Source organism: Embiotoca jacksoni, unplaced genomic scaffold (genome assembly GCF_022577435.1).
Source record: "Embiotoca jacksoni isolate LCO1_2020_lvr unplaced genomic scaffold, fEmbJac1.0.p SCAF_16, whole genome shotgun sequence".
NCBI lineage: Eukaryota > Metazoa > Chordata > Actinopteri > Embiotocidae > Embiotoca > Embiotoca jacksoni.
The window spans coordinates 9,452,009-9,477,795 of record NW_027185296.1 but is presented as its reverse complement, the minus strand read 5'-3'; the positions used below and the strand labels follow the sequence as shown (position 1 = coordinate 9,477,795).

At 43.5% G+C, this 25,787-nt stretch overlaps 3 protein-coding genes across 6 annotated transcripts in view; 2 read left to right on the top strand and 1 right to left on the bottom strand.

Moving 5' to 3' along the window:
* The first annotated feature begins 72 nt into the window (after positions 1 to 72).
* On the top strand, positions 73 to 4,850 carry nipa2 (NIPA magnesium transporter 2). Of its 3 annotated transcripts, none has more exons than XM_069150813.1 (6): positions 73 to 275; positions 961 to 1,173; positions 1,561 to 1,617; positions 2,328 to 2,418; positions 2,532 to 2,692; positions 3,669 to 4,850. In XM_069150813.1, exons 2-6 carry the CDS (start codon positions 1,035 to 1,037, stop codon positions 4,325 to 4,327), a joined length of 1,107 nt encoding a protein of 368 aa, XP_069006914.1. In that variant the 5' UTR covers positions 73 to 275; positions 961 to 1,034; the 3' UTR covers positions 4,328 to 4,850. The 3 variants fall into 3 exon arrangements, with proteins under 3 accessions (XP_069006914.1, XP_069006916.1, XP_069006915.1); XM_069150815.1 differs by lacking the exon at positions 73 to 275 and adding an exon at positions 306 to 439; XM_069150814.1 differs by lacking the exon at positions 73 to 275 and adding an exon at positions 447 to 610.
* Positions 4,781 to 25,787, bottom strand: part of cyfip1 (cytoplasmic FMR1 interacting protein 1) — a 35,031-nt gene continuing 14,024 nt past the window's right edge. The window contains exons 11-31 of one of the 2 annotated variants that reach the window (XM_069150811.1): positions 24,397 to 24,514; positions 23,747 to 23,869; positions 23,486 to 23,611; positions 23,235 to 23,401; positions 22,205 to 22,352; positions 20,901 to 21,054; positions 20,633 to 20,789; positions 19,634 to 19,730; positions 19,241 to 19,317; positions 18,362 to 18,470; positions 18,151 to 18,270; positions 17,769 to 17,968; positions 15,826 to 15,913; positions 10,589 to 10,732; positions 10,369 to 10,459; positions 9,385 to 9,515; positions 9,211 to 9,283; positions 7,983 to 8,077; positions 7,581 to 7,819; positions 7,333 to 7,480; positions 4,781 to 5,448 (exon numbers count right to left, since the gene is read on the bottom strand). In XM_069150811.1, the coding sequence (XP_069006912.1) occupies positions 5,284 to 5,448; positions 7,333 to 7,480; positions 7,581 to 7,819; positions 7,983 to 8,077; positions 9,211 to 9,283; positions 9,385 to 9,515; positions 10,369 to 10,459; positions 10,589 to 10,732; positions 15,826 to 15,913; positions 17,769 to 17,968; positions 18,151 to 18,270; positions 18,362 to 18,470; positions 19,241 to 19,317; positions 19,634 to 19,730; positions 20,633 to 20,789; positions 20,901 to 21,054; positions 22,205 to 22,352; positions 23,235 to 23,401; positions 23,486 to 23,611; positions 23,747 to 23,869; positions 24,397 to 24,514 (2,770 nt within the window). In that variant the 3' untranslated portion in view covers positions 4,781 to 5,283. The remainder of the gene's footprint in view (positions 5,449 to 7,332; positions 7,481 to 7,580; positions 7,820 to 7,982; positions 8,078 to 9,210; positions 9,284 to 9,384; positions 9,516 to 10,368; positions 10,460 to 10,588; positions 10,733 to 15,825; positions 15,914 to 17,768; positions 17,969 to 18,150; positions 18,271 to 18,361; positions 18,471 to 19,240; positions 19,318 to 19,633; positions 19,731 to 20,632; positions 20,790 to 20,900; positions 21,055 to 22,204; positions 22,353 to 23,234; positions 23,402 to 23,485; positions 23,612 to 23,746; positions 23,870 to 24,396; positions 24,515 to 25,787) is intronic. The other variant, XM_069150812.1, reaches the window with a different exon arrangement.
* LOC138198981 (fibronectin type III domain-containing protein 9) lies at positions 11,831 to 15,786 on the top strand. Its single transcript, XM_069150816.1, has 2 exons — positions 11,831 to 12,021; positions 14,634 to 15,786. Exon 2 carries the CDS (start codon positions 14,710 to 14,712, stop codon positions 15,343 to 15,345), a length of 636 nt encoding a protein of 211 aa, XP_069006917.1. The 5' UTR covers positions 11,831 to 12,021; positions 14,634 to 14,709; the 3' UTR covers positions 15,346 to 15,786.

The following is a 25,787-nucleotide window of genomic DNA, read 5'->3' as shown; positions in this document are numbered from 1 at the left end:
AAGTGTTAACGTTTCCAGTGTGCTTCTGGGTTTCAGCCTGCGGAGGGCACAAAGTTCACCGGTCACGTCTGCGTGTGACAAGCGGAAGAAGAGCCTCGCAGTGCGGCAGTCAGTCGTCGAGCGGTCGGTGTCGGTGCTGCTGGTCGAGCGTGGAGGAACCGGGACGTGATGGTGGCCGACGGAGCACGAAGGAAGGCTCGCCGTTAAGCTCCCCTCTCAGCTGCCGACAACGTCCTCGCGTCGGAGCGAGCCGCCGCCGCCGGACAGGTGAACAGGTGAGTTCAGCTCGCGCTCCACTGACGTGACGACTCGTCGAAGGTGAGTCGAGCACGTGACTCCGGATGAACCGACTTCGACGGCCAACGAGCTAGCCCTCGCGCTAACGGAAGCTAACGCGGCTAGCACGGCACGCGACGACTCGTAAATACGTGCTCGTGAGGTAAAAGTGGGGGGAAATAATAATAATAATAATAATAATAACTGCGCCGACGTCAGTGCAACTTGTCGTCGGAGCTCGCCGAATAAGTGCTCTCTCTCTCGGGCAATTTCCAAAAAGCAGCCCCCCCCTGTGGAAGGGCGACTCCGGGCTAGCTGCACCTAGCTCGCCCAGGTTAGTCACCTCAGTGGCGCTTCTACTTCCTGCAGTCCTGAGTCTTGAAACACGTTTATTTACATAGCAGGCGACTGAGACGCAGACGGGGGTTTTTTTTTATTTGTTTTATTTGCCAGTCAAATCTCCGTCCTGTGGTTGTATGTGTCCCGACGGTAGTGAGCGGAGGGTCCTGATGGTGCTGCTGCTCCCCTGATGGATCCTGCCCGCTCCCCACATCATGTTTTCACCGTGTGTAATGTGTCCTGTGGGGACGGTAGGTGTCCTGTGGGGACGGCGAAGACTTCACTCGGGGACTTCCCCCCCCTCAGCAGCTTCCTCCATGTCCTTTCTGCTCTGTCTGTCCTCAGGTGTCTGCGCCGGTCAGCATCCGCACGGTTTGGTCGTAAATGTGACGGACCACAACAACGCATCCAGCCTCGCGATGGGTCAGGACAGGGGGAAGTATGATTTCTACATCGGCCTGGGACTGGCCATCAGCTCCAGCATCTTCATCGGAGGCAGTTTTATCCTCAAGAAGAAAGGACTTCTGCGGCTGGCGCGGAAAGGATCGATGCGGGCAGGTACTGTCCTTCTTCTTTGTGTCTGATGTCCATCACAACTCACCGTGAGGGACACCTTGTTGAACTTTGTCAGCTGAGTAAAGGCACACCCTGCCGTCCTCTGCGAGTCAAACCAGCGAGGACAGCCCTTCACCAAATCTGCTCACCTCATCCCGACACTTCCAGCTCCCCTGTGTTTGTGTTTTGTGTTGTGTGAGTCATCAAAGCTCCCAACGACTACTAATCATTCATTTCAGCATTTCACTCGACCTTCAGCTCAAATCCAGCGCGGCCGCCTGACTTGCATGCAAGTCTGGCCGGTTGCATAATTCAGATTTAGCTTATATGTAAGTGTTATTTAAATGAGGAGAGTCACCTGTGACAAAATGTTTGTGTTTTGCTTTTCAGGCCAGGGTGGCCATGCATATCTAAAAGAATGGCTGTGGTGGGCTGGTTTACTATCAAGTAAGTGATTACAAAGTTAATCATGTAATTAGTGACGTACATAATGAGCATATTCTCTGTAGATCCTCCAGTTGAATCATATATAGGAAACATCTTTTCCATACTTCCTGGTTACCTTTTAATGTTTCCTAAGGTCTTTTTATATTACTATTTTTCAGTGTCAAATGCATCCCCACTATGCAATGAAATGTGTCAGTGATATGGAGTATACGTAGTCTAGATGTCCAATAAACTGTCCACCCTACTTTAGCCCAGTTTTAACTCTACTACTGGATGTCTTTTGACTTTTTAAGAGGTTAAGATTTAGAGTTGTTGTTGTTGTTTTTTGTCATATGGACAGTAAAACCACAGGCGGTCCTCCGTTCACCTTCAACATGAAGTTTGAAAAGAAAAATATATATATAAACCTCAAAGGAATGTAGAAAATAAAAGAACAAGAACAGAAAGAGTTCAATCAAAATGCAAAAAGCAGCAGGGAGCAATGATCCTGGAGTGACCAAGAACGGTTGGTCACTCAGTTACCAAATCCAGTGTTTCTTTTGTGGAGGACTGTGACACCTGCTAAACATTGGGAGGTAATCATGTACTTGCTATTGTTGCAACGGTCAGTAAACCTCAGGCTGTATTAGTGTTTACCGACTGGATGTCATCTGACATTACAACACGGTTATCCTCTTCACGTTCTCATCCTGTATCCTGACCTTTTACAGTGGGAGCTGGAGAAGCAGCCAACTTTGCAGCATACGCCTTTGCTCCTGCGACGCTGGTCACCCCACTGGGAGCCCTCAGTGTGCTTGTCAGGTACGGACGACTGAAACACTTAAACATTTATCTCGATTGACATTTTCCGCGTGTTTGGAAATGATCTTGCGGAGTCGCTGAAGTGACGGGGCCGATGACGAATGTTGTTGCAGCGCGGTGCTGTCGTCCTACTTCCTGACGGAGCGGTTAAACCTGCACGGCAAGCTCGGCTGCCTGCTCAGCATCCTGGGCTCCACCACCATGGTGATTCACGCCCCGCAAGAGGAAGAGATCAGCAGCCTGGAGCACATGGCCGAGAAGCTGGTCGACCCAGGTACACGACATCCTGTCTGGAAATGGTTCCTGTGTCAAAATCACTTCATCATCGAAATACTAAGATTTAAAGATATTAAAGGGAAACTTTGACCCTATTTTTTTTTTGGTTCTAAGTGACTAATGGGAGCAACAATTTTTTAAAATTGGTCCAGTATTGAATGAGAGGGATTCAGATCACGGCTTTAAAATGGACTGCAGTGTAATACTTTGGGGGAATTGCGCCCTGTCAATGTTGTCCACTTAAAATACTTGTGTTTACAGACTGAGATTCTTCGTCTGACACTATTGTGAAACGGTTCCCTAACCTGCAGGTTGCTCAGGTCTCTCTCAACACAGTCATTTTAGCTAATAGCATGACCTCCACTCTGTTTCTCTCAAAACAGCATTTTTGTGTAAGAAAAAGTACTTTGGTATCAGTGTAGTAAATCAAGGCAGGCAAAGAGCCAAAAGGCCCCAAGAAATTTCAGAACGCTCCTGACTGTCATTGAGGGTTAAAATTGTGAAAAGTTAACAAAATGAACAGGTGTAGTCTTATTCTATCGTACCAGTCGTACATCAAGTCATCATTCATTTCATTTCAGTTTCCGTCTCCAACATACACTCACGCACCTCCCACCTCTTGAGATTTCAGAGTGAGACTTGTTTCTGGTCAGGGATTACATTACATTACATTATATTATATTACATTACATTATATTACATTACATTACATACGTAGTCTGAAAGTTGCATTAAGAATCGGTGCCAAACTCCGGCACTCAAAGTGGAGACAGATTGTTACATTAATGTCCGCAAGTAACTGCTGCAGCTGGAAAAATCCAGCTCCTGTTGGAAGAATACCAGTTTCCCTTAAAGAATTTAAGAGTATGTAGATGTTTTATTAGCGATATCAGTCCTTACTTTCCTGATCTAAGGCCTGAACTTCCTTTTGTCCAACTTAACTTGTCTTTCCTCCCATTTCTTTCTTTTTAAAGGGTTTTGCATCTTTGCCACTCTGGTCATCATCGTGGCTCTCATCTTCATATTTGTTGTGGGCCCCCGTCACGGTCAGACCAACATCCTTGTGTACATCACCATCTGCTCGGTAATCGGGGCCCTCTCGGTGTCCTGCGTCAAAGGGCTGGGCATCGCCATCAAGGAGGCGCTTGCCGGTAAAAACGTGGGAAGGAACCCGCTGGCGTGGATCCTGCTTCTGGGTCTGGTGGGCTGCGTCAGCACACAGATCAACTACCTGAACAAGGCTCTGGACATATTCAACACGTCCCTGGTGACGCCCATCTACTACGTGTTCTTCACCACGTCGGTGCTCAGCTGCTCCGCCATCCTCTTCAAAGAGTGGGAGCACATGGGCACCGACGACGTGATCGGGACCCTCAGCGGCTTCCTCACGATCATCGTGGGGATCTTCCTCCTCCACGCCTTCAAAGACATTAGCATCAGCTTGGCCACTCTCGCCGTGTCCATTAGGAAGGACGAGCGGGCGTTTCCCGCGGCCAACGGCACGGCGGCCCACAGCACCTACGAGCTGCTACATAACGAGTCCACCGAGGACATGGAGGACCGGGAGATGGGTTTGCCTTTTGACAGCGTCTCCAGAAGGAACGGCGCGACGACGTCCTCGTTGGATTATTAAGGAACTTTATTTTTACTGACCCAACGATGACGTTGTTGTAGACGTGGTGTATGAAAACAATAAGACAATCAGCTGTGAGGGGGGAGTGACTCGGACAGACCAGTGGATTGTATTTAATGTTTTAATTTGCCTTACTCTTCTCAGAATATGACTCCGGTCATATCCTGTTACAGTTAGAACTTAATTTCATTCCTCTGTAGCTGTAAATAAGTTTTCTAAGAAATGTTTTGTTACCTGTACATGCATATTCATGCACTGACTTACTTTCTATGAATCAAAAAGTTTTAATATATATTCTATATGAGGTCCTGCCGACAATGACTCTGATAGGACGTTCACTATGATTTGAGTTTTCGTGATACTTGAAAGTAATAACTTCTGTTGGGCGTCATTCTCGACTTGTTTTGTTGTTTTTGTAGTTTTTACATGAACAGCTCTGGAGAAGAACCAACAGATTTGTTACATATTTATTGAATTAAAATGATTAAAACAAGGCACAGTGAATAAATGCTTAACAAGCGTATGAGCTTTTGTTACTTTTCAATTTCCTTTAAAATGTTTAGCATGCATGTTGAACAGTGTAGAAAATAGACTGACTTTCACCCTCACTTAAAATATGTTACTATTCACCCTTAATATTCAGCCCACCACTGCAAACCCTTAAATACATCTCTGATAAAAACTCATTTCCCTCCCTGATCTATTTCTGCAAGTATAAAACAAAGAATAGTTAATCCAAAAAAGAGGAAGGATCTATTCTTCTGATAAGGCACAAGTGAATACAAAAAAAAAATATCATTCTGACAAAAAAAAAATGTGGCCCAACTTCTTACATTTAATGGTCCTCTGCTACTAAAGACTTAAAGGAACTCGGGAGTAATAGTTGTGGATAGTCTGGTAATGCTAACAGTGCGTGGAAATTGTCGCTGGTCCACGGTGTCGGCGGCGGCAGCACTTCAGCTGCTGGCGAGCGACTGGTGAATCGGCGGCTGGAAGCAGCGCACGTGTTCCACCGGCATGTTCTCGCCGTCTCCCGACTTCAGGTACTTGTTCAGGATGGCGAAGATCTCGTTGTTGAGGACCTGGAATTTGCGGATTCTGTCCACCATCTTCTTCAGCTGCTGAAGGGAAACAAGACACAAGAACAGTGAGTCCCGTCACGACATAAAAGGACGTTTACTTGTTTTATTTAAACCCACGAAGTAAAGGAAGACGTTCTCTTGAGGGCGGCTGACTATGCTGCGATGCCGTGTTCATTTTGTGCCATAAAGGAATAGTTCCACATTTTGGAAAATGGCTTATTCCCCTAGTTGCCAACACTTGGATGAGAATATCACCGTTCATGTCTGTTGAATATGGAGGTACGGCCAGGAGGTGTTTAGCTGAGCACAAAGACGGGAAACAGGAAGACGTAGTGAGCCTGGCACTTCTAAAGCTCTGTCTCTGTTTAACCTGTTTCATAGCAAACGATTGATCAGGGTTCCCACTGATCCTGGAATTTCTGAAATATCAAGAAATTATAAAAAGTCTATTCTATATCATTTAATATTGTTTGTAGCATGTTTAAATTCGAGTTGCCATTTACTAAAATGTCATATTTTCCACAGAGTATTCCACTTCCAGCTCGTCAACAATCACTTCAGTCATTATATGCTTTTTCCTGTCGCTGCTAATGAAGGCAAACATGCAGGAAAATAAAAAATGTCAGGAGCTTTAGCTACAAAAATGATGACTTCAAGTAGACAACAGACAAGCTTCAAGTTTGTAAAACTACTATTGATCTATTGAAATATTAGAGGGAGTCCTTTGCAGCCACACCAACAGTAAGCATCATGCTGCAGCCCAGTGGAGGAGAATCAGGTGCAGCCTGAGCAAATTCATTCATTTTCTTCCCCTTTAAGAATAAATATTTTGCTCAGTTTGTTGTTTAAGCAGCTGAAAAAAGCGTGTGGTTTTGAACTTGAAGGTAAAGTGGATCACGGAGTGGCGTGTCGACAGGAAAACACCTGCAGCCGCAGAAAGAAGCATTCCATAAATAGTGAAATAGTAAATAGAGTGTGTGTGAGGTTTATCTACGATCGCGGTCGTCTGATACCGCCTGTTCACTTGAAGAAGGTTCGTTATGGGGTGGAGGGGGCTGTTTTCTTTCTTTTACTAGTAATTTAATTTCTTGATTTTTCGGACAGTTTTCTAATGAAGCTTTAAAAAAAAGTGATGGCTACAAAACAGGTCCTCTAATCGCAGTTTAAAGAAACGTTGCTGATTTTGTTCACACTGCAGGTGACAGTTCTGAGTAAAATCTTGTTCACTGATAAATCAGACTGCTGGTGTGAACTCTTGGTACTGAAGTGATGTTGTTACTGTGTGGATTAATGCCTTTGTTTGTTAGTGATGAAGGTCAGTAACAGAGCTGCCTGCTCTTCAGTTTTAGCTGCTGAGACTCACTCTGACATGTTTTACTATTAACTGGCTGGTGTGCAATCACTTAAAGAATGAATGTTATTTCATAAACAAATGCTGTGTATGTTACAAAGTGCTGTAAATACATCAGCAGGGTCATATGTTCCTCGATTAAGGCAGTTCTTTAAATAGTACTATTTCTATTCATCTGAACTGCAGAACATATGTTCCAAATTCAGACAGATATGATAAAAAAAAAACATGATGATAGAAATATCAGAATCATATTATACAGGGTTTCAAATGATGAAGTGTAAACACGGGTGCTGTTTTTTATGAATGAGTTATGAGTGAGTTAACATTTAGCAATTTTTGACTGTGTTTCTGATCAGTTATTGATTGATTATATTACTGACTGGAAAAGAAGCTCCATCCCGTTACAGTAGGTCAGTTCCAGTACTGAACTAAAGAGCTGATATAGTGTGATAAACAAAGTTTTAGCTTTATGATAAACTAGAAAAGACAGTCATGTCTGCTGGCTGATGTGATGAACTTCCATTCAGAGGTTATATTTAACAGCGCTGCTCTTCATCTCTCCGACTCACCACGCTCTTGATGACCTCGTCCTTGCCGTCGTGCTTCTGCACCTTGAGGAGGTGATAGCTGAAGTCCAGGATGTCGAAGCGTCTCTGTTGCCCCAGCAGGGCGATGATCATGCAGCCCGCCCAGTGGAGGCCGTCTCCGAAGCACTGCCTGCAGAACGGGGGAGGAGGGGGGAAGCAGAGCGTGCGTGAAGAAGAGGCACATTTTGATGAAGACGAGGCTGCACAGATGTGCGTCCTGCTGCACTCACTCCACTGTGAACTCGTGCGCTCCCACGGGGATGCAGTACACAAACTGCATGGCACTCCAGAGGCGGTGGAACTCCACGCACTCGTCCACGTGCATCACGCCGTTGCTCGGCAACGGCCCGCGCCAGATGGGGTCCTCCAAGAAGGCTCGCACGCGTGTGAGGATGACTTCGAACATGGACAGACCGCAGCAAAGCCTCTCTTTGGTCAGAAGGTCGCCCTCTCGAGCGATGGCTATTTGCTGAGAGAGAAGCGGGACAGGAGACGTGTTGGAGGACTCGGCGACAGTCAACACATCACATGATTAACATCTTTTATTTGGAGAACGATACAATAACAATGCAAATTCTACAATCAAAACAATAACGGCTGCTTCTCGTCCTGGCTTTTCGTGCCGCTCCTACCTGCGGGGTGCCGAGGCGCTCTATCAGTGGAACCATGTGCAGCGCTGTGTATTTGACCTCCAAGCGCTTCATCTTGGCATCCAGACGTTCCCCCTCTACACACACAGGGAAACATGAAACACGCATAAGTCCTGTCTGTGTAGCCAGAGCCCGACGTGCCCTCGTCCCCTGAGCTCCACTGTTGTTCAAAACCATTAAAACAACACCAGTGAGCCGCACTGTCACACAGTGTGACGTGTTCTTTATCACCATGAACGCACACACGTTCACTTTGAGTCAGTCCCTCGTACGCACCCTCCTGCTGCCAGCTCACCAAACAAATGCGCTCCATGAAACACACAGACATCACTTACGACCACAAGTCAACTCTCAACCTGCGGGACACCCTGTCAATACATCGTTGGACTGCCGGCAGAGAGCCGTGCGCACGCCGCTCACACTATTCTTCATATTACATTACATAGACGTTGTTGAGGGCCCAACACAGAACATGAATTTCACACCTTCCAGTGCGGCCACAAACACGTCTGTCTGCTGACACGGGGACCGACAGCACACCAGCAACACTGATCCTTTCACTCAAAACAACAGCAAGAATATCTCCGTTAAGTCTGAAAATGATTACGTGATCATGTGATCACAATTATTTGAGCTGACTGCAATGATTTTGCATAATCGGAGAAGTTGTTTCCACTCATCTGTATACAAACAGCTGGATGAAACAGAAACAGACATGTCAGATGTCATCACGATTTTTTCATTGTTTGAGGTTTGACTCTTTCAATGACGTCATCTTGTGCTGCTGAGGTTTAAGGGGACATTAGTGGAAAATTAACACCACGTACGGTTTATCTTCTAACATTTCACTAAGTGCATCGTTTGAAGAGCATCTACTGACATTAAAATATTGGATTTAGTTGCAAAGTGAAAAACCTCAGCACTGCTGTTGTTTTGAAGCCAAATGAGAAAGTCGAGGCTCCTCCGATTTGTCAGATTTGTAGCTGTCAAAAGCTCTATTTGTTTGTTCAAATGTTGAGTGCCAATAGACGGTGTGTATTATTAGACTGTGATCAGGCATATACCTCCATAGTGGCATAAAATGAACAGAAAAAGACAATTAAATCTTTAATCGGAATTATTTATATGACAATTAACTGAAACTTTAACATCATGACATCCCCGCTCTCTGCTTGTAAATAAACTACTGAATATTATTTCCTGTGTTTACCTTTGACATGGACTCTGGGCAGGATGTTCTGGAAAGGTGCAGCATGCAGCAAATCACAAACTTCTTCCTGCGACTGGAAAGAAAATACAGTCAAACTTCAGTACAAGTGCATCGAACAGCATTCAAACACATTTGTGGTGAATCTTAAAGCAGAAGTATTTTCCCGGTGCGTACCAGACTCTGCTCACTCAGCAGACAGAACAGGAGGGCGTTGCCCACTTCTCTCAGGTTCTGGAAACACACCGTCTTGAGCTCGGCGTACTCGACGATGTCCTTCAGCTGGTGGTGGAAGAACTCCAGGATGCCTGACAGGAGATAGTTATTTCATCGCATTACATACCCGTCACACATACGTGGAACAGCCCTCGAACATCACAGCAGCAGGTACGCACTGTTCCATAATGGGCACATGCTGCAACATACGTCAGCAAATATTCACTGATATCTGAAGCATGAAGCGCTCTGAGATGAAGCTACCTTTTGATTCCTTTCAAACTCTGCTCTGCTGCATATCGCATGTGTATATTTAAGCAGATGTTTTAACATCTGTAGCAATGTGACAAGGTTCAGGCACATCAGTGCCTGATTGCAGCATGCGTCGGCTCCATGGAGGACGACCCAGTAAGAAAGAAAAACTTCAACAACAAAAAAAAAGAGGACTGGATTTGCAAAAATGCATACTGACGAGCCACAATGCCTCTTGGAGAACTTCCTTTGGACAGATGAGACAAAACCGGAGCGTTTTGGTGAGTCACACAAAATGATAGTCTTCCAAGAAAAGAACAGTATAACTAAAGTGAAAAATGTGGAGGTATGGTTCTGGTTGAGGGCTGCTGTGCTGCGTCTGGCACGGGGTGCCATAAAAGAAATCTTAAGACTATCAAGGAATTCTGGGGGGAAACGTGCTGCCCGGTGTTTGAAAGCTCGGTCAGCCACAGGTCATTGAAGGAGCTGAAACAGACAGTCTGGAGTCTGGCCTGAGACAGCTCCAACAGTTTGCTCTGGAAAACATCAGGTCATGTGTCACATCGAGCGTCTCCAACGTTCAATGGGACCCGTAACCTAATATTTCTACGTCTGTATGTTGGATGTTACACTGAACCTGATCAGCCTGGTGCTCCGTCTTACAAGAGGAATAGAGGCTACTTTTTCACCTACCTGGGGAGCCATACTCATGGCGTGGAAGTCTGCAAATCTTGGGCATCACCTCCATCAGGGTCTTCACATACTGCATTATGGTGCCCTGAAGCTGCACAAGAAAAAGACAGCATTCAACTGTTTTTACTGTTCACTCGATATACGACACCTTATAATGTAATTTATAGAAAGTTCCAGCACTGAGCTCCCACACACCGTCACTGCCTGCTGTCACACTCACCAGGCTTTTGACCACCTTCAGCAGTTCCTCCATCACCACGGCGATGCCCTGGTAGCCCAGCAGTCTGCACATGACCTTGATGTGTGGGGGACCCAGGAAGTTCCTGTAGGAGCTAAATATGCTGCTGTAGGCCAGGTTCAAGGTCTAGGGGAGCAAGAACAAATACTCGGATGATAAATAATCAACACATTTTTTTCTGTTAAAGCACCTGCTCACTGGTGGCTTTGCCTTTATTAGCAGATGGGTACTGAGGGTTTAAATGTGACTCATGGAGACGTATTAGTGACAAAAAAAAAACAACCAACAATCAATAAGTAGCCATGACAACGTCTCCGTGAGGCTTTCAGCTAAATGCTAATGTTTACCCTCTCGAACATATTGGTTTAGCATGTGAGCACGCTAACATCAGTCACTTACTAAACCCAAAGTAGAGCTGAAGCTGATACGAATGTCAGTAGTTTGCAGGTACTTGAAGTTTGGGACAAACTTTTTGTAATCTCCTGATGGCACAATCTGTCAGCAGATCACCAAACTCATTAGGAATCATTGCCTGGAATCAGTACAAAAAAAAAATTGAATTGTTGTCATATAATAACGAGCGTATGAATGTGCTCAGGAGATATTAATGTGTCTGGTAGTCTGTCAGACAACTTGTGTGCAGATTTTGGTCTGAGGGCGGAGCTAGACCAAAGCTCCAATATTAAAAATGCAAAGGATGCCTTTCACAGCAGAGTGTCTGTTTAATTTGAATTGTTTGTAGAAGTGGAAATATAACAGTGCAGCATTGGGATCATCCTGCGGGGACCCCCATTAGCTGCAGTTAATTTGATGACAGCCTGCTCGGCAGTTGTTGAGAGACTTTGCGGCGGAAATAAACGGTTGGACAGATGGATGGACCGATTGAACCGCACGTCTGCTCCTCACCAGACCTCAGCACTAGATGCTACAGGTACAGTGGCATGGACCAGACAGCTGGTCAGGAGGAAATGAATGATCAGTATCAGAGGTCTCCACATAAATTATCAGGGCAAACACTGGAAACAAAGAGCAATATCAGGGCTACACAATTACCAACCATTTAAAAACAATGTGTCTATAATGCACTCTTTTTTTTTTTTTTTTATAACATCCAGCGAAGGAGATTTCAGCTCCCTCTCTCCCCTGCCAGCAGAGCTGAAGCTGCTGCTTCTGCTGCTCTAATCCAGCAGCACTCCCCTCTAGTGTGGCAGCGGCGGTGATAAGGACGCACCGATCTCCGTCTCAGTCCCGAGGTCGGAAACCTACACAGCAGCAGCCAGCGTCAGAGCTCCTGACACGGAGACGCTGGAATAGATGTTGATACGAGTGAACAGCAGCAGCACGGTGTGATCTGAACAAACCAGCTCAGGCACTGCAGATCGCTCTGTTCAACACGTGCTGGCCCAGTTTCTCCGGTAAGTCTCCCTCCTTTCCATCTTATGTTTTAAACCGATGACCACTAATGATTTTCTTACCACACAGACATCTGTGTTCTCTTGCTATGGGATACAGATGATGTGACATAAATGTGTTAAAGGAGGTATTTACTAAATATTTTGAAAAATAGAAAAAGTATCTTCGACTGATTTCTAATAGAAAATTCAGAGGTGACTCTACTGCTTTGACAAAAAAAAAAAACATTATACGACTTTAAACCTACAATCTAAAAAAATGGTACTGCTTCAGTATTTCTATTTTATTTTGAAAAGCACTTTAAAAATATAGAGCAAAAATAACTTTGAAGGTGTTTGTTCCCAATGAGCACCACACCCACCCTGTATTAGTCTCAATAAGACGAGGCAAAGTGAACACATTCAAAGTTGATTATTATATAAAATATTTCACACTGGGTGTCATGTTTACCCATTTAAGTGAAAAATAATATTTTTTTAAAAAAATCGAATTTGAGCTTTTCTCAAAATTATAATTTGAACACATTAAATCTCCTTCACAATCAAACATGTAAACATCTGCTTTGGCTCAAAAACGATATTTGATGAGATAAAACAGCTACTTTCAATGTGTCTTGTAAATAACGTTCCAATCTGAGCTAAAGCCAAACGATTAAAACCGGCCCAGCTGAAGGTTAACAGGTCGCCAGCTGAATTAAAACAGGTGACTAACAGCACAGATGAGCTTCTTCAGAAATCATCTTGCATTATGTACTTTCCTGAACATCTGTGCGTCCCCACGCTCCCCCTCCCCCGCCACATCCCAGATAATCCCTCATACAGTGTTTATTATCCTCTGACAATGTTGTTGTTTTTAACTTTTTATGCTTGATATGATGTCGTTTGTCATTAATCGTGTTTAACACTGCTCTGTGAGCGGCAAGGCAGTCAGGAACTAATTACACCTTTCACTGAAATTGTAATTTGGCCCCCGGAGAGTCGAGCTCCTGATTTATTTTTTGTCATTGCAGCCGAAAGGTCTGAAATCAAAAGACGTCAACCGAGGCTGTAATCACATCAAACATTAACAACAACACCACCAGCTTTCTTCACGCTGACTTAACGAGCTCCACCTTACACCAGCAGCAAAGCAGCACCAAGCAGGTGTGGCTGCTCGATTCAGACGCTCAGTTTTTATCCTCCCCTCCAAAGTCCATGTTGTTTAAATGGTAAATATACTTTTGCACATATGTGCACACATGAATGTGTTGGTCCTAAAATGAAGTGTGTTGAGGAACATTGTTGGTGCATCCCTGCAGCGGATTGTGTGATTGACAAACAAAAACCCGGTCTCAAGTCAATGCTGCAGGATTTTACTGTTATTTTCAGGCCGTATTTTTAAGATGGTAATATTCTCCTACATAGGAGGGTGCACAACGCACATACTCACTGTTTGTTACACACAAAGGAACATGCAGCAGAAAACAAACCTGCAAAACATTAAAAAATAAAAGGTTTACAATGTGAAAGATTGTAATTGTGTACATCAATCTGAACATGAGCGGGTCTGTTTTCTCTGCAGAGAAGTGTTCTTTACGACTACCTAACAAATCCGCCTTGATAACAGCAATACACCAGGGTGTAAGCACACCTGGCTCATAAGGGGCGTGGTCAAGGAATCTATTGTCGTTTTATTTTATGTTATGACCGAAACACACCTATGTTTAATTAAGAGACCGAGTACCGTCCCTTTCAACCATATGCTTCACTTTGTGTTCAAATCATCCACCACTGAACTCACAAAAGTGGATTTGAACACACACTGAATGCACCTGGGCCTTCACTAAAACCGTGAGCGATTGTTAAAATGGAGCCCAATCACTATGACAGAGACTTCATCTTTTAGCCACTGGATGGAAAGGCCGCAGAAATGGCAAAATTCGACCAGTCGCGAGCCAACCAGAAGCCGCTCGGCGCTCCGCCACACTCAGGGTAGGCGCCGGCTCTATTTTGACAGAAACGCTACGTAGATCACATCAGTCTGCAGAGAGCAGATCAGACCGGCAGGAAGTAACACTGAGGAAAGCAAAGAGCATCTGGTCAGTTTTCAAAATAAAACATGCCCCATCATATGTCACATCACAGCATCAACGTCCAGCCCCGCTGGTTTTCACGTAGGACAAGAAATGTGCTCTCCTCCTGCCACAGGGACTGCATGTGAAATAGTTACAAAAATACTGAATAGGATTATTGTTTTTTACCGACTAAAAACACCAAACTGTTTAAACTTTGTTTGCAGGCTTGAGCACAAAGTAGGAAATAACAACAATAAACACAAAAGAGACACACAAAAAAAGAAACCGTTTAACAGCATTTACCCTCCCTAGAAGCACAAAACTGACCGACTGAAAAAAAATGACCAAATCAGGAAGGTAAAACAAAAAAAGGGCAGACAAAAACTCTTCATTTTTCTGAAACTCTCTCGGTGGTTTATGAAGCCGAGCAGAGAACGCAACAAAACCGCAGCGCACACGCCACGGGACAAACCCGTGTTCGTTGGGAAATCCAGGTCATAGCATCATCTGAATTTAGTTCCGTCATCATCTCACCCCGTGTTCACCCTCTCTCTTCTCCAGATCACCTTTATCTAGTGAACATACAACAACTGTAAGAACTGAGGTAGCACTTCACTCTCATCAGCAGCTCCTCCTGATGGGGACCATAGTCTACAACATCTCCTCCACCTCAGCCAGGGTGAGCTGGCCGTCGTCGCCCGGCTGCCTGGACACCTTCTACAGCGTCATGTACGACCCCAAATGGAACAGCCTGCTCATGGGCTACAAGCGCAAGAGCTTCATGCATGAGGAGCGCATCCCCGTCAGCCAGACCAGCACACACCTGGCCAACCTCCTCCCCCAGACCGCCTACTTCTTGTGCGTGACGTGTCAGGCCGCCAACCCGGTGCGGGAGCAGTGCCAGGTGTTCAGCACTCTGGGCGACAGCAGCGAGGGTCACGACAGGGCGGGCTGGGAGGTGGCGATGGGCGTCTGGCTGACCTGCTGCGTCTTGCTGCTGGTCATCGCCGGCATCCTGTTGTGGGGATGTCTTCACACCATCTGCTCCGTCCCCGGCCGCGGCGCCGACGGCGGCCCGGTGGCGACCAACTCCACCCGTCGCCAAGACATGGCTGCGTCTGGGTGCCACTACACTCCCCGAAGCAGCAGCGAAGACAGCGTCAAACACGTCATCCAGCCCCCCCATCTCTCGGCGCAGCCCACCGGCCACATAATTACCCCGGACCATGAGCTGAGGGCGCTTGCTAAGCTGTCCGGCAGCAATCCAGCGTGAATCAACTGGATTAAGGTCATCGCGGCATTGTTCTGCCCAGACCGAATTGTCACCGAGTATTTTTATCCACTCATGAAATCCTATTTGTGTTGAGGAAAAGATGTGTTTTCACTTCTCAAAGACAAAAAAAATTATCTTTTATCTTATCTTTATTATGTTTTCTCTTGTAAATAACAAGATGCTCATGAAGGATGTTCTTGTCGGATACTTCTAGATTTTGAATCCACGAGGTTTTTTTTTCCATTTATTATGCAGATTCCAAACAATGCTTCTTTAATGATGCTTTTCCACTTGTATTGTGTATATAATCTCAATAATATGTAGTGAATGTGGCTTTAATATGTTGTCGTACACAGCTGGTGAGGTCATGTCAGACGTCAATAAAAAAAAGAAGAAGAACCTCTTATGGAATCAAAGAAAATAAAGTGAAAAGAGCACGTTCTCGCTGTGGGAGTGATGAGAGAAGAAAAATGCACTGACCTTTGACCCGTACAGATACTGAGGCTGAGTGTTGGGTGGCTTGTCCCTCTGGAACTCCTGAGAGAAGGGCAGGACAGTGCGCACAAACCTGAACACACAGATGAAGATTATTTCAACATTTACCATCATCAGGATCTAATGCAGACAATAAGAGTTGGCAGTAAACACCCACAAAGAATGGGTCGCTTTGACCTTTCAGCAGCATTGTGTTGCACAAAAAGGTTTTCAATCTGTGAGTAAACCAAACATTGAGCATGAAACATTTGTACCTACATACCTACATACAGTGTTGCAGTCAAACGTTTCTTTCCTCGGGCAGATTTTCTACAGGTTAAGTAGAAGTACGCACTAAAAGAAAAGGTTCATGGTCTGTTCTTAAAAAAAAAAAGCTGTCCCTCACCGCACTCACCGTTGCCATAGACAATCAAAAGCGCAAAGACATGCATAGCTATGTTACGACTTCAGGGAAGGTGCCCTTGAGAAAGTATTCGTGATGTGCTCAACGCGATTTCATTTTTTTTTTTTTATGAACACTCTGCAGGGAGGAAAACAAAGGGACATTCAGTGTTAACGTGTTCTCGCTCATCTCTGCTCCACATCCAGCTTCAATAAATACAGACTCCTGAGACTTCTTCCATCTCCAGTTAACTAGCTCCAAGATTTCCATCACAAGTAGTCAAAATTCACAACATGTTTGTTATTGTTGATTTAAAGACCCCGGCTAACAATGCACCATGTTCATTCATAGATTACAGCGTTTTCTCTGCAGCGCAACGGTCTACATGCTCTGGTGTCCTGTAAGCAACATCTAATCAAAAGGGTGATAAAGTACATCTAACATAGTGGTTTATTAGTTCTCTATCAATGGAGGAAAACCTCAGCTCCGAACTTTTTGTTATTATGTCAGCATTGAGTTTGCCTCTATTTATGCTCAAATGGGTCGAACAACTAGGAACTCTGGTATTCTAGAGATCAGATGATTAACTAATTTGTTGACCAAAAAAAAATATCTTTTTTTTTTTTTATTAAAATAAAAAAATAAATTTGTTAATTGCTGTCATTTTCTTTCAGCCAAATTGTTTCCTTTTTTTTGGTTATAAATTCAGCTTTTGGGAAATTATGGGTCATCAGTTACCCTACTTTGTTCAATTTGGTTCATTATATGATAAACAAAAATAATCATTATTTGTCGACTTACTACTATTACCTTGCCTGACTTTTTTTTTTTTTAATTTGAAGCAATTTGTGAAAGCACAACATTTCTTTCAGGATTATATACTTTTACCTGTGAGCACAATGTAAACCAGACCTGGACACTCACCTCTACAACACCAGGGCACCACAATCAGGTGACGGCAGTCACCTGCTCTGTTCAGTTGGTAACTAAGGCACGCTACTTTGCATTTGCACTTACATGTATTTGTTTAAAACAAGACCTTTGAATAACCTTTACAAGGGTGGAGTGCAATTTAGTGCAATTCATTTAAGTACCGGTGTGCATCTGTGACGTGCGCCACGGGTAAGTTAAGGCTGGTTTCTAATGTTTACACACAATAAGCAATCATGTAGATTTCCATCTCTTTAATTAACTTAATAAAGTCAACAATATATTCATATTAACGGTATATGTTTGAATAATGGAAATGTTTATCTGGAACCAAACATGTCATAAATTGCCAATATTGCCACTGTGTTACTTGTGTATTATGCATGATGACTGATACAGCAATTACATGCAAGATTACAGCTTGCAGTCTTAAATTTATGCTTTGAAACACACTGGCTATTGTTGCCTGTTTTCTCTTATAGCTCCTTTAAACAAATATCAGAACTAATTAGCAAAAGAACTGACCATGAAAACACTAAAACCCCAAAGAACTGGCAGAGCCTTAGCCTGAATAGTTATTGTACTGTCAGTGAGGGAGGAGTCCGAACCAACGCACCTGTTGGTGGAACCGTTGTAGCAGTAGTTGGGCAGGAAGTCGTAGTTGAGCTCCCAGAAGACGTGCAGCGTGATCCTGCCGTAAGGGGCCGACACGTTGTGGTTGGCCTCGCGGAACATGGCGTCCAGGCTGTCCAGAGTCAGGAACTTACTGAGGAGCTTGTGTGTCATGCGGTTGATGTCCAGAAGACCTTCGAGTTCCTTTAACAGGGTCATACACAGGAAAATAGTCCACAACTGTACACCAACACGTCTGTCACTCAGGCCGAGGACAAACTACAGATCATGAGAAGATCGCGTCTGCTTCCAGAGACAAAACACTGCACGCTGTATCAGTATAGTCACAGATAGAAAATAGTCTCTATTAAACTGACATTACATACCATGATTGAGGTGAGGTCCTCGCTCTCGAAGCGGTTGATAGCCAGCTCCAGAGATTTGTAGAGGGCAGCTGAAATCCTCTGAGTGATGAGTCGGTTCAGATCGATGGAGCGGCCGAGGAGCTGAGGATCACAAGAGAGGCGCGACATGAGGGCAAAGTAATGAAGGCGGCAGCACAGAGAGATCCAAAGACATGACTGGTTCGGTTCATACCTGGACGTGGCGCTGCTTCAGCAGAGTCTCGTAGCGGTTGGAGGCGGGCCAGGGGATGTTGGCTCCTTGGTTCTTACAGTCAGCCCTCAAACGTTTGTCAAGCAGAAGACTGAGGGATTCAAATAAAGAGAGAAAGTGTGAATCAGACATTTTATAACAATTTGTTCAGGAATGAAATGCAGAACAACAGTAGTTCTCAACCTTTTTCTGTCAGACACTTAACAGATGAACTTATTGAAAACTTGAGTTTAACTGTGTCTGTATCTGTTACTTTTATCCAATACATTCAACCATTTATTGATCACTTTGTTAAATGTTTCAGTTACTTATCTATTACTTTTAGCAAGTCATTTTAAGTTTAACCAATTATTTTGAGACAGCCTTTTAAATTTTGAATCTATGGTTTTCAGTTAACCATTTTGAACAATTACTCTTACCTAATCATTTCAACTATTTATTCAGCACTATTAGCTTAAAGCCTCTGGTTCTCAACTTGTGGGTCAAGAAAAGTGTGTGTCCTGAGACCGGACCTGTCTGGAAACAGCAGCTAAACTAAGGCTACTATCTGGATGTCTGAGCTGGTTTGCTAATTAGTTTTCATTCATTCTTCATGGCAACAAATGACAGCTGTGCACTATGCAGCAGCCTACTGTAGCTGGAAGCTTTCTGATTTTTGAGAATTAATTTACAATCCACTTTGGATGGTTATTTTCCACTTAACACACAATCAAGTAGATGTACTTCTCTATTGTCAACATGTTCAAATTCAGTGAGCAAGTGTGCTTCTCTAGTGGAAAGTCCTCCTGCATTACCACACAGATCAAACTAACCACATCTGTATTCATGAAACTGTATGAAAAGAGGAAAAGAAGAACCTACCTTCCGGCTAGAATCTTGTAGTAGGCAAATATCTGATCAGCCAGCTTGTACACAAACTGATCGAAGCACAAGTTGACCTGAAATTACAACAGAGGCACGTTTGAGAATCCGTTTCAATCCGTGATGGCCATCCTAACAGAAATTTATAAAGTCTTGAGCTTGCAGATAACATTTTTGAATCATTGATCACCCTGACTCATGTTACCAGGTAACAGGATGAAGTTAAATCAGATTTAGTAAGAAGAATTGTTATTTTTAGATTTGGTTAGAAAACAGAAGAAGAAACAACTTCTATGTATATTTGTTTAAACATCAGCTGAACACACATCCACACTGACACTGAAAATATAGATGGAACTCATCCTGGAGACAGAACGAACTCCAGCACAATACCTCAGCTTCTATTTCATCGTAAAGGAACTGCTTCTTGAATTTGGTCAGGGCGTAGTGTGCACTGTCGTTGTACAAATCCAGGGGATACAGCACATACCTGCAGAGGAGCAACGATACAAACATTTTTACTGAATTTATTCAGAAGCAGGACTGAATTCAAGCTGAGACTGAAATGTGGAAAAAAGTTAGTTTAGTGTTTGGAATATGTGATGGAAAAAAAGTGCAGAAGGTGAAACAACCATTACAGTCCATCACTTCGATCCTTTCAGACACATGTTAAAGAACATAAGTCAGTTTCATATATAAAGCTTTAAGTTTGAGGATTTAAACATATTAAATCAACATGACTGAATGCACTGAGCAGCTTCTCCACCACCAGTATCACTGTTTCCATCTACTACACAGACAGCTACATAAATATTTGGATAGAAAGCCATGTATATTTTAGGTTCCAGTAAATGATTACTGTCAATATTAAATATATCTATACAATTAAAGCACAATTTTGCTGGACCATTTGAAGAATTACAGCACATACGGCTCATGCCAGTTGATGTACTTAATGGTTTGTGTAAAAACTTGCATCACATTAACGTAATCCTGCAGCAAAGATTTAAAACATGGAACATGAAAACATTTATGATAATTTCAATGTCTGGGATTTGACCTCAGGGTCCTTTTAGGAAACGGAAGATAAGAAGAGACGGGCGGTGGAGTCGCTGAAGGCCTCGGGCCAGTCACACCGGCAGTAATCTCAGACAGACAGACATCTGTGGTGTCAAAGTTCAATTTGGGGAGGAAAGGACAAAGACAAAGTTTTGTTTTTGTACTTCTAAACAGCAAATTCATCTGTGGGGAAGAATTTGGTTTTGGACTTAGATGGATCTTTCACATTTTAACTGTGAGGAAAAAAAAAAAGGCTCCCAGAAAGACAAATGTCTAGAATGTCTACAAGTTCATGATGAGGAAATGTGATAAGTATGGGAGGAAATATTTTACTCCATCATGGAAGCCTCCTTGGTGTCCAGGATGTGGTCAGTGAGGATCCAGGGCATGGACATCTCAATGGGGAACTGGATCCTGCGACCCATCGTGAGCTCCAGGAAGAACTCTCTGAACCACAGCTGGGAGAGGTCACAACACTGCTGCAAGGTCTCTGCATGGAGGAGAGGAGGGATAGAAGCAGGTTTTAATAGAGGGTCTCCATTTAACGGCTGCTAAACAGCTTCTTCAGGAGCCACCGGGTCCAACTGGTGGTTCTTCTCACCGCTGAAATTCAGCAGATGTGTGTAAAAGAAGGACTCGCGGTGGAACTTCTCAATGTCCATGATGGTGGGTCCTTCCAGGCTGCTGCGCATAGTCTTCTTGGAGCCACTTTTGTCAGCAATGAGAGACTCCAGCATGGTCCTCACCATGTAGAGCTGCATATACGAAACAGAGAGAAACCATGTAACCCAGTACAATACTGCAGTACAACATGTAGGCACTTTACTTAAGTGTTTCCTTGTTGGGCTACTTTTTACTTCTACTCTATCATATTTCAGAAGCAAATATTGTACTTTGGACTCCACTATATTTATTTTAAAGCTTTATTTACTGGTCATTTTGCAGTTTCAGCTTATTACTATGACATATTAATAAATGATACTGCATTGTTGTGGGTTAAGCTACCCAACAGTATATGAAATAATAAAACATTAATACATCTATAGTTATAATACGTGATTCTGACATGAGTCATTCTGCATAATGAGTACTTAAGGGTACTGTGAGTACATTTTGATGCTAATGCTTTTGCACTTTTACTTAAATAAGATTTTGAACAGAATTTGCAGGACTTGTACTTGTATTTGTACATTGTAGTACTGCTACTTTTACTTAGGTTAAGGATCTAAATTATTTTTCTACGACTAGAAACAAGGGAACAAACCCCTTTCCATGTGCTCAATATCTGTGGGTAACTTGTATGAAAGCTGTCTTTGTTTCCTCCGAGAATGTCGGAGAATGATCTCATCAAAAGAACATTTTCATATTTTCTATCATTTTCTACTCAAAACAGTTCAGTTGCAATCTAGTCATTAAAAACGGACGGTTCACACACACCTGGAGAACAGATTAGTTCTTGGAACAGACCTATAAACTGATAAATCTGTGAGGTCTATGCAACACAAGAGATCCTATAAATAAACACAATGTGTGATATATAACATAGCTGCATATAATTGCTTTTAAGCCCTGAACAGCACGTGTGAATTTAAACAGAGCCAGACAGACTTTTAAAGTCATTCAGAGATCAAGAAAATTGAGGAGAGAACAATAGAGAGAGCAGAACAGATTGGTTTTTGATACAGAGCAGCCCTGTCTGAGACCCACAGGCTCATATCATCTCCCTCATCCCTCATCTTTAACATGACATGATGTAAACCTGAGCTCAAATCTGCGATGTGCTACAGAAGCACCCGCAGCTACATAAGCCTGATTAAAGCGGACAAGCTGACCTTGGATTACAGCAGGAAAGGCTAAAGTGAGTTAAAAAGAATGGATTTATCAGCAGAGGTGCTGTGGTGAGACCTGCGTGCTGGAGGGCCCCACAGCTCGCCGAGGAACTTTAATGTCGAAGCCACCCTTGGGATCTTTTTCTCCACGCAGGGCGGGGTCGTTGTGAGGCTCCCTCCCGGTCTCCCAGTCGCAGACCGTTTTCCGGATGGCCTGGAGGACGCTGCGGACAGCGGACAATTCAACAACTTTGACAAACAGTTACGCACATGGACGCAGCTACATGCAGCTGCCCCTGTCCTTGATGAATGTGATAAAGAGTAAATATTGTTGCTTGAAGGCCTTGGCAACAGAACGGGGTTCTGTTTATTATAAAGCACAAAGATTTCTAAGGAAGCAGCTACACAGAATTTTACTGAAGGTTTCATCTGTACAAACTACTCACCATCACAATCAACATTACAATACTTCCAGGAGAAATAGGACCTTAAATAATACTTCACGCAAACACAAAAATCTTTGTTAAATAGCGAGGAATTTTTTTCACTATTCACATTTTCATACACATGAATGCATTACATATACAATACATAGGTACGAGGTGTGATGAAAAAGTTCACAGACGGTTTCTGTTGTGCACTAACATAGTGCAACACCGTGACGTGCACGAGGAAGAAGTGAGCATGAACTTTAGCAGAAAGCACACATCAAATTCAGTGTCAAACTCAGGAAATTGGCAGCAGAGACCTGAGAAAGGTTTCGGAAAGCCAACGGCAATGAAACAATGAGGTGTTTCGAGTGGCATTTGTATTTCAAGGAGGAGCAGAAAGTCAATGTCCAAGACTGAAGAAGGTGCCTCAGGTCAGGAGTCCAAACAGGTGGGTTTTCTTTGACATGCCAGATTTAGCTTCTTGTGACTTCTTTCTTTTGCCCAAATATCTGACACAACCTCTGATGTGCACTCTCTGCTTTCTCGTCCACGTTGAAATCAGAAATGCACATGTATTTGTTCTCACAAAAACATATGTAACTCAGGTGCTGATGTTAATCAAGCTGCGTAACTTGAAATCATTACAATGAAAGATATATCTTCCCTGGTCCGTACCTCTGGATGACATTCTTCTTCTTCTTGATGGCCTGCCGCAGCGGGTCACGCAGGGTCACCTGAGCAAAGTCCTGCAGTGCTGAGTAGATGGTGTGGCGGATGGCGTGATTGAACACACTCTCCATGCGTCCCATCAGCACCTGCAGTCCCTTTATCATCGCCATCACCTGCCAAGAGCACAACAATCAGTGAATCACGGGCCTACTGGTAGCTGAAAAGACACATACTATATATGTAATGTCGTAACAGACCTCTACGAGGGCAAACTTCTCCTCGCAGGTGTAGTTGTATCTGGTGGCTCTCTCGTACTCCTCAGCGTTGTCGGGGCACTCCTTGTTGGAGTATTTGTCTGTGGGGTGAACCAGTTTCCAGGAGTACTGCGGGCAAAGCCAGAAAGGTTTTTAGAAACACGACAAGACAAAAGTCATCAGTGGAGTTTAAACTTCATTCATTTTGGCAGAAATGATGAATGTCATGTATTAATCTCCTCTGTACGGTTTGTGCTTCCTCACCACTTCCATAACGTGAGCGCTCCACTGGGAGAGCAGCTGCATGCCCTGCAGGGCCAAATCAAACAGCTTTCTGTACTCAGTGTCAGTTTTTTGGGACTCTTGACGACCCGATCCAGTCACCACCTACATGGACACACATTAGCACACTTTAAGACGTCCTACACAGATTATCCACTCCATACAGTGCTGATTTCATCACCAAACCGAGGAGTGAAAAGATTCAGCAAAAACAGGTAAGAAGGGCCGAACAGTAGTTAGGTAGTTTGTTGAAACAGAGCGAGAGTAATGCTGCTCCGGTCTAATTAATGTTCCCACTTTAACACTCTGATCCACAAGTCCGTCAGCTGAACACACTGAAGTCTAAACCGCTGGAAATCCAGTGGGGCAAAACATCTGCTGAAAAGCTTGTTACATCACTGCTGGGAATTTAAATATTCCTCACACAAGAGCTTGTGAAGCTTATTGTGGAGAAATAACCTGATGTCGTGTACGCTTCTTTTTTCATATGTGAGAGAAGGGTTTGTGCGTCATGAACTGACCCACTCATAATATATTGGCCTCAAACACATTCCAATACCGCGCTGACGGCTGGTCGTACCGGCAGCGTGTTCAAGAGTCTCACTTTAATCCTATATGAATTCCATACTAACCTCACTGTTGCTGTAGCGAGCCAGCTCGGAGATGAAGCGCATGTGATCCTCCCGGATCTGAATCATCTGCTCACAGATGTTGTACTGGGGGCTGCTGGATATAGACGTGCAAGTCCACCTGGAGGATGGAAGAGGGAAGATGGGGGAGGAGGGAGGAGGAGGGATGGGAGGAAATGTAAGGATATATTGTTGTTAGTGATAAAAAGACGTACCAACACTGACGGATAGAAAAATACACTCGTGGATTTATGGAGACAAATACGACAAAGCAGACTACATCTGAAAGGTAAGACATGAGGTAGATATGTTGGATACCGGCTTACAATAAACAATACTTAAACATTAATATTTAAAAAAAACAATCTACAGCAACAGGAGTAAAAAGCTCTGACAAAAAGATATAACCGAAGAGAAACTGCTTTACATTTTAAACAACAAATAACAACAAACCACAATGTGTCCCTCAAGATCACACAATTCTATATAAAGGATATATAAAGGCCGGCTCTGTCTATATTTTTCTGACTGTCTTATTGCGGAATAAAGGCCCGATTTACTAAGATCTCAAATAAAGGGTACTAAATTGCGTGTTCCTTCCAAAAGTTTGCACATTTGTTTTTGCACCCGTTTTGCGGGCGATTTACAAAGAGTAGTTGCGTCATTAAAATCAGGTTCAAATCGCTGTTTTTAAATGAGGGGTTTGCGTGTTAAAGTGATTCCAGCAATGGAAAACAGAGCGACCGCAAAAGGAAAAGGAAATCTGATCCCATTGAAATTAAGAAATATAAATATAACAAGAACAAAATGCTTTATAGGAGATTATTATAAAGAATGTCGAAACTGACATGTAAAAACAAACGTCTCTGGAGAGGTTCCTTAAAAAGGGGGAACGGCTGAATGAGGAGACGACAGGAAACTCCAACACCACCAACAAAAAGAAAGCTGCATTTAAAAGAAAATACCAAGAGTCCAACTTAAATTACGGGTTCATCGCAACCGGTGATTCATTCTCCAAGCCCGCTCTGTACAATATGTGGCGACCGGCTATCTAATTGTGTTTTGTTTTTGTTGCATGAGTTTTTTTTAAATTGCTGGTATTTCGTGGCTCCTCATTGTTGTTGTCAATCATCATTCAGTTCATTCAATAACTCAGAAATGTCATCGCTGAACAAACGGTATGTTTGAATAATTTGTAAAACCTCATTCTCGTATTCTTTAGTTTCTCTGCGTCTCCTTCTCACCACAATAAGAGCAGCAGTCTCTCCAGATTTGTGCATCTGATTTAATACGTTCCTTTCAGTCGTACTAAAATAAACACGCAATCACTTCTCCTGTTTCTACGTTCAGGTTTAGTAAATATCGTTGCGGGTACTAAATTGTTCTATTTGCAT

Excerpts from the sequence above, each read along its gene's own strand:
- nipa2 (XM_069150813.1), top strand. The coding sequence starts at position 1,035 with ATGGGTCAGGACAGGGGGAAGTATGATTTCTACATCGGCCTGGGACTG. Across the intron at positions 1,618-2,327 it reads GTGGGCTGGTTTACTATCAA|TGGGAGCTGGAGAAGCAGCC; the intron begins GTAAGTGATTAC and ends GACCTTTTACAG. Across the intron at positions 2,693-3,668 it reads CGAGAAGCTGGTCGACCCAG|GGTTTTGCATCTTTGCCACT; the intron begins GTACACGACATC and ends TTCTTTTTAAAG.
- LOC138198981 (XM_069150816.1), top strand. The coding sequence starts at position 14,710 with ATGGGGACCATAGTCTACAACATCTCCTCCACCTCAGCCAGGGTGAGC.